Raw genomic sequence first — 7981 nt, 5'->3', positions numbered from 1 at the left:
ATACTACACACACACACACACACACAATGTATGACTCGTACGAAGCTACGTAACGAAACTTGTCATAACTATTGTTCTAAAAATAATTAACTTTTAATACTCTTGTTATGAAAACTAAATCATTAAATATTAGATTACTAAATAAACTAAATAATGACTCTTAAACTGATCAGTCTTGAATATCCAACAGAAAGATTAGTGTTCATATCGTGTGCCAACAAGAATTTTGTGTTTGAGAGTGGCCTCAAGAAGTTATGTCATGTTATGGCAATCTGTTGGTTGACCAGGAGTTTCACTTTTGGCAGAATGTCTAAATTTTAAGTGCTATAGAAGAGTTGATGCCAATTCCACAATTATTCATTCTGGATGGAAATAGTAAAATAAAGTTGTCATTGCCCAGTTTCATATCATTACTTCCTACCAGTTATAATCCTGCCTCCATCTTTCAGGTGTTCAGTGAAGATTAAAAATAATTGCTTAAGAGTTTTTGTCAAATGTAAAATCCTGGGTCTAAGTTCAAATGATGCAGCAACTAATGCTTTGGTTAGAAAATATGTTATAATTCTATAATTTGTTGTAATTTGAAAGATTCTACAAAGAGCTATAACACTAACACAAAGTTTTGAATAGACGTTTTTCTTTAAGAAACTGCACATGGCCACATATTAGTTAAGATGTAAGTTCATACGTGTTTATGTAATTTATAGTATTAAAGTTAATTAATTCAATACGTATTTTAGTTATTTATGGTATTAGATAGATCTGATATATATAATTACATTACTAGGCCAAATGTGATGGGCATGGTACATGAAGCTTTACATGTGACAATTCTTCTTAATTTGCTAAGCAGGCCCAAACTTCTCAGGTTCTCTTGAAATGAGGGGAAGTTCCACCCCAAACATATTGACTCACACCAGCCTGTATTGAGTTTCATATCATTTAACTTCTGTAAAGAGCCAACTAATTTTGAGTGACTGATGGAACTTGCACTTTGTGGCTTTCAGTGGGAATAGTGTCTGACAAATGTTGACACTACTTTGGTATTCAGTTGTACACTTCAAGTAGCAGTTGAAAACCAGGACATGGTATTTTAATGCTCATGACAAGCAGATCTGAAACTCAGGTCAGGAAAATGTTCTCTCATGCAAATGTATGTATTTTCTCAAATTGTGTTATATTCAGGTAAAACTGAGCAATTGGATAATTCCACTTACCAACAAGAAATGTGTTCAAGATACAGGTTACAAAGGAATATGTTGATGAATATCATATGATTTGAAAATGACTGGATATACCAAAAGAATCTTTCTGATCAATAATGAAAAAAATGAAATTCTAATATGAAAATAATTATATATAATATCTTTCATAACAAAGTTTGGGAAAGTTCACAACCTAAGAAATGTTGAAATACTACATGAAGTTATAAGATTTTTTAAAGGTAGAAACTAAATACTAATTAGTGTTAGTAGAAGATTCATACAGTTTTGTATAGGGATATAAGTGATACCCATTCAGTCCACAAAGGGTTAAAGAGCCCAGATTTAGCTTGAACACTATTCATGATGCAGCTGAGTGAAGCATGTAGCCTATGGCAATCATTTGATCAATAAGAGCCACAGGAGGGAATGCTACATTAGTGAAACCCACACAAGTGTTGTGACTGAGCTGTAACTGCAACAAGTGGTCCCAAGATTTCTGAGAACCAAGATTATCTGAATGATATATGATACACAATTAAGAGAAAACTAGGGAGCATCTTGCACTACTGCCAACCTGGGAGAGAAAGCTTTACAGACTGCATGGTCACAAAAATATATAATAATGATATATACATTGTACTGGCGATATGTCTCGAAGAAAGAACAATTTCAATCAGGGTAAGCTCTACACAAAAGTTGCAGGTTCTATATTTCAAAGAACAGCCCTAGATTGCCAGACCTTTCCCTGAAATTGACTATAGAAACCGTAACATCTTGTTGGTAATTTATTCTTTACTCAAATGGACTTAAACACTGGAAGGTTTAGGCACATGCAATCCATGCAATAGCATGGGGTCCCTACTATCATAGCTCAGTTAAGTTGAATGTTTGAAGCAATCCAGAAACAAATTGAATTTGACCCTCACAGTACTACAAGCTGAACTGTTTGAAGAAGACAGACAATTGTTATGTAAAAACACCTAGTATGTTCCCCTCAAAATAAATAATTTTATTATAAGTCGTTTCCCAACTTACTGTTATATTCTAGACTACTTACAAATGAACAATAAAAAATTATAACTTTTATTAGAAGCTTTAATTCACATCAGAGTCCATAGCCTAAAATTGTTCCATATTTAGTCAGATTCCATATGATATTTTGTACAGCTTATTACTAATATACTTGGTTTAACATTTAAACTTCATCAAACAGGTTTAGATGACTAGCTTTCTTATACAGTGCTTTATCATTTCACGTAAAATTGATTAATGTACCTAACTTTTGATTTTTTTTTATATACTTTAGTTTTTGCTTACTTTCTGGGTGAAACATGTTATAGCTTCCACTTTGTTATATTGGTTTAAATGGAGACAGAAGTAACCTGGTCCATGCTCTTCCATATTGCCTGTTATTATGTCATGTCCTGGCTACAAAAAAAAATATATATTCTATAAAGCTAATTCAAACACTATCATTATAATTAATCATATAAAAAACAACAAAAACTACTTTTATACTTTATGTAAACTACAAGACTGGCTTTTCAACACTTAAGCGTTTTAACTTCAGAAAAATAAAAGATACTTATAGACTTTTTAATTAATTTAGTTCATTATCCTTTACCTGTAAAATCAATTTCATTAGTTTAAAAATGGTCATCTTTCAATCAAGATGCTGCTATGTGTATGTTAAGAGGTATTAATATGTTATACTTTCTTATTGTTACATGTTGATTTAGTTGTCCTAGTCCCTTAAATTTCATTAATGGGATATTTTTACAATATTCACAGACCAAAAGCTAAGTTCCATATATATATATATAAGAGAATAAAAAGGTTTTGTAGAAAAATTTTAAATTTAAATTAATTAATCTCTTCAATAACTTTGACTTTTGAAGTAAGTATTTCCTAATAACTTTGCAAACCAGATTCTGGCAATTATGAATTTTTATCAGTTTTTTTCCATGTCATTGATGCTGGAACAATTTCTGTTATGAGAATTCTGAAAAACCCTGAAAAAAAACTGAAACATGTGTATATGATAAAAACCATGTCAAGCCAGGTGGTGCTGCTGCAACCTAAGCACTCCTATTTCCTGTGTCATTGTATCATGTCAACTTCAAAGTGGAACACTGGGACTGACACAGCAGCAACTAAAAATTTTAAAATGGATCCTGGAACATCAACGTAGGGAATTTAAAGCAGTTTTAAAAAATTCCCCAATAACATATTAATATTTTCCTTTATACTGACGGATTATGGGGCCCACATTTGTTTCATCTTCTCACTTCCAAATCTGTGGACCAATATGCAAAAATCAGATGAAACTTTAAATCTGCAGAGATATTAAGAAATTTTATTGAACATCCCCTATGTTTGTTATTTGCAATAGTGTTAGCTTATTATGAAAATGTAAATTGAATAGACCTAGCTAAATCAAACATTTTTATGGCTAAAATACATTCAAGTTAACATATAAAGTATTTTGACAGTAAATTCAAAACGAAAACAGAAATGAAATTTATTCATATGTTACAAATAACTCTGCACAATTCTGTAATAAATAACAAATTAATATACAGAAATTTGGTTTACAAGTTATCAAAAATGTTTTCTATATGTTTGATGTTTAACACTGTAAAAACAAACTTGTCATTATAAACTATAAAAGTTATTTATTGCCTGTTATACTTAGCTTACCCTCTCTCAGCCAGTTGCACACAAACCCCTACCGTCACAAACAACTTTAGAATAACTGACATCACCTGCATAAATCCTCACTCTTTTTATATTTTATATCTGCAACCACAGTCAAACAGTTTCCATTCTCATCTTGCATTTAATTCCCTTATTCTGTTTTTTTAGCTTAGTTCACTCTTGCTGTCTTTTGGCACATGCATACATAGATCAAATTCCAAATAGAAAATTGGATCTCTACAACAATGGTCTTATCTGTTTATCAAATTTTACTCTAAATATACATATAAAAAATCTAGTGCCATGATCAAGGCAAATGTGTAAATAGCAGAGATCATCATTATAATTATAGGGTTCTTTGTTCTTGTTTTTAATTTTTTGTTGATCTACCTGACTTTGAACAGATTTTGAGTTGATTTGCATTTTTAATTCAACTTAAAAGAAAGCTCTTAATTCACTGTAGTTAAATCCAATTGTTTTGATTTGATTGCTTGAGTGATCCTTCTTTGATGACACAGAAAAAAAGGCATCTAATTCAGGTGTTAACAAGGTAATTGTACCTATTTTTAAATAAAGACCCCACTTTATTATATTTGTTTTATTTATTTATTTATTTTGTATCAGTTTAACGCTTGAGAATCTCCATATATAATCTATACATTTTATCAAACAGGCACTATACAAACAGTAAAATTATTCTTGCCGAAGCTACACAGCAAAAATACTTCCAACTCCTATCACTATTAATAAACATTACTACATCAGATAAGGAATGTAGATGACTTAATTACTATTCATTACACTTTTAAAGGTAGGTAAACCTGCAAGACATAAATGTCAAAAATGAAGAATCCATCAGCGTGTGGCTATTTTTCAGGTTCCAGGAAAAGACTACTGAAACATGTCAAATATTAACAAATATCAGTATTTGAGAAATTTGTATTTCCTCCTGCTCCTCAGTAACGTGTGTTTTAGAGAAAATAAGTCCAACATGTTAAAAACAATTTTATAGGAGTCTGAAGATTTCCAAGAAATCCATTGCCTGTGAATGTGAGCTGCCTCTACCTATGACTATGTCCTTGTACAAGTCCTATTAGTTCACAGCCAAATACCTAGTAAGAAACATGAAAAGTGTATGATATATGGCTGCACTAAAAACAAGCTTTTTTGAAACTTCTATTAAATCTATAAAAGTGCAGCTTCCCAGTGGCACAGCAATACGTCTGTGAACTTACAATGCTAGAAACCAGATTTTGATAGCCGTGGTGGGCAAAGCACAGGTAGCCCATTGTCTACCTTTGTGCTTAACTCAAACAAACAAAATAAAAGTGCAACTAATTAGTTAGATTCCAAGAAGAATCCATATAAAATGGAAACAACAAAGAAATGGCTACATAAACTAGGAGTGGAACACAATATGAACTTTATTTCCTTTTTGTAACAAGAGTATTACATGTGAGGAGCACTGAACCCCTTTAATGTATCAAGGTGGATTTACTTACTAAGTTTATATGTGCAAAACCTTGTAATATTGAAACTGTTTGACATGCATGTATACAACTGCTCTATAACACTACTTCTCATTGCTTCTAAACTCATATGTGGAGTACTGGATGAGTATGATATCAAAGTTGGTACACAACAAGCTAAAGTAGAACATAATGTGTGGTGCACTAATGAAACACACATCAGTAAGCAGACATAGTACTCTTACATACAGTAAACATTATATCAGAAAGGACTTCCTCTTCAGTATAACTTCTTCTTTGTCACTTCTACTAAATTGATAAAAGTGCGGCTAACAAGTTTTCTCACTAATCTAGTTTTGTTTTTTGTAAATTCATAACTTTCTCTCTCACTGTAAAACATACTAGCTTCAAAAATTCATATATAAGAAACCTAGGTTCTAATATCAGTTATCAAAAATGGAATCAAACCAACCATTCAAGTAACAGTTCCCATAAGTACACCCTCTCAGTTTTTCATACAGAAGAACCATAGATCTGATTATGGTATTTAGAAGTAAAACAGAATTTCATCTAATCACCAGTACACTATACAGATTGTCCCATTTTAAAAACTTTTAACCATTTTACTTAATGCAAAAACTAAATAAAATTAATCAGTTAATCTGCTGAATAATAATAAATAATCAATTGTGATGGTATATCATCCAAACATCTAAAGTATTTTAGGTTATTAGAGGTGAGTATAGAACTAAACAAATAATTTTGAACCACGATAATCCTTTTTTTAGCTTCTAAGCTTTATTAACAAACTTCAATGGTGAAAGTAAAACACTTAACAAAATTTACCTAGTTAGTTCAGTGTTACCTTTTGTATAATATTGAAGCTTCCTTTTACAAAAAACACTCTAATAAATAAATATAATAAATTCTGTAACAGGTTATTAAAAACTTGTAATTAAATACCAAAAAATTATATAAAAACAAAGAGTTATACAATTACTGTGTGCATGCTTTCTTCATAGGGTAAGTGTTGTCGCCCTGGTCGGTCAACTTGTAAATACTTCCAGCCTCCTGTAATATAAAAACAAGAAACAGCTCATGTAAAAGAGATTTTAAAATGCCATTCATACAAAGAGTCTTCTTTAAAGGGTGAATTAGATAATAATATTGTTTTGATAAGATATTATTATCACACATTCTAAATTTTATTTATTGTATGTTCTTTCTTCACATCTGTTGATATGTCCACAAGACGGGAGCCTTGGAGTTTCTGGATATATGTGGATATGTTGACCTGGATTTGGTGACTATGGAGTGTTTACTTTTTCTTATATTTCATGGGTGCAATGAAAGAGTTTTATCCACCATTACAAATGTAGTATATTAGTATGTATATAAACAATTATTCTCAAGCATTGACAACTTCTTTGTGAATCCTGGACACTAAGATTGTTATGAATATCACAGGCATCTAGTGAATCAGCTTGAATAGAGGAGCCACTACATTTGTTTGTTAGGTAGAAAAATTAAATTACCTAAACTGTGAGTAAAAGTTCAGTAGCACTTTACTGACTGTTTAACCTCAGCTTTTTTTGGAAGAATCAGAAGTGTCTCTTTCATCCATAATAATCTCATTCTTAACTGCATTGATTTCTTTCAACATTTTGGGAGATGGAGCTACATCACATTCACTTACTGCTTGCTGAATAGTGCTTGAGCAGTTCTTAAACCTACGATTTTAGTGTCCTTTTAAATTATCCGCCAGTCTTTTTAAAGTCGAACTGACATAGGTGCTGTCACACAACAAGTGACAGAAATCATAAATTATATAAAACTGTTGCAAAAACTGGAATGTATCTTTAAAATTGAAGAACATTTTAAATTGTACAACAGAAGTTTAAAGACACATCAAAAATGAATTTGTGGATAGAATGTTGATTATTTATGGCATTGAATTTCTCCTTTAAGATGCATAAGTGTAAGCCTGTATACGGTAGAGATCATTACTTGTAGCTTTGAAAGGTCAAGTTCAGTGAGCTGAACATAGGTAGTTATTGAATGGTTTTATTGATGGTAGGAACTATATAGTTGCTTGAGAACGAACTAAGTTTTAAAACAGATTTTCATCTGAGTAACTCTTATTGTAAAAGTTCACCCTGGTGATTTTGTCTGCAAGGAACATAAGACATTTCACAAGTTTTTCTTTAAAATGAAGTGAACAAAACTGTCAAAGTCAATGTATAGTTCAGTGTAGATGGATTTCTGATAACAACCAACATCAAATGTTCTTGTTTGTTGAACATTTGTTAAGAAAGGACAGAGAAGAACATTGTTGTCATTCACAAAACACATATTAGCAGCATCACCCTCTCAGGGTTACACTCCTATAATTATTTACACAAACGTTTTAACATCAGTAGAGAAAAGACATCCCTTGACTTGCTTAAAACTAACAGTAATATTGTCATTACTACACCAGACAAAGGAAATGGCATGGTTATTTTGAATAAAGAAGGCTACATTAACAAAGGAACACCACCAAGTTTTCTAAACTATCAAAAGACCCTACAATTTTAAGAAAACAACTGATTAAATTCTTCCTAAACTTGA

General features: G+C 31.3%; 1 protein-coding gene across 1 annotated transcript in view; it reads right to left on the bottom strand.

The window, feature by feature from the left end:
• The window catches only part of LOC106464278 (cilia- and flagella-associated protein 61-like), a 111813-nt gene that overhangs the window by 12371 nt on the left and 91461 nt on the right, over nucleotides 1-7981 (bottom strand). Inside the window, exons 25-26 of the mRNA XM_022391983.1 lie at nucleotides 6366-6442; nucleotides 2523-2633 (exon numbers count right to left, since the gene is read on the bottom strand). Coding sequence (XP_022247691.1) covers nucleotides 2523-2633; nucleotides 6366-6442 — 188 coding nt within the window. The remainder of the gene's footprint in view (nucleotides 1-2522; nucleotides 2634-6365; nucleotides 6443-7981) is intronic.

Source organism: Limulus polyphemus, unplaced genomic scaffold (genome assembly GCF_000517525.1).
Source record: "Limulus polyphemus unplaced genomic scaffold, Limulus_polyphemus-2.1.2 Scaffold1605, whole genome shotgun sequence".
Taxonomy (NCBI): Eukaryota; Metazoa; Arthropoda; class Merostomata; order Xiphosura; family Limulidae; genus Limulus; species Limulus polyphemus.
The sequence above is the reverse complement of the archived record's forward strand: the minus strand, read 5'-3'. Positions and strand labels throughout refer to the sequence as shown.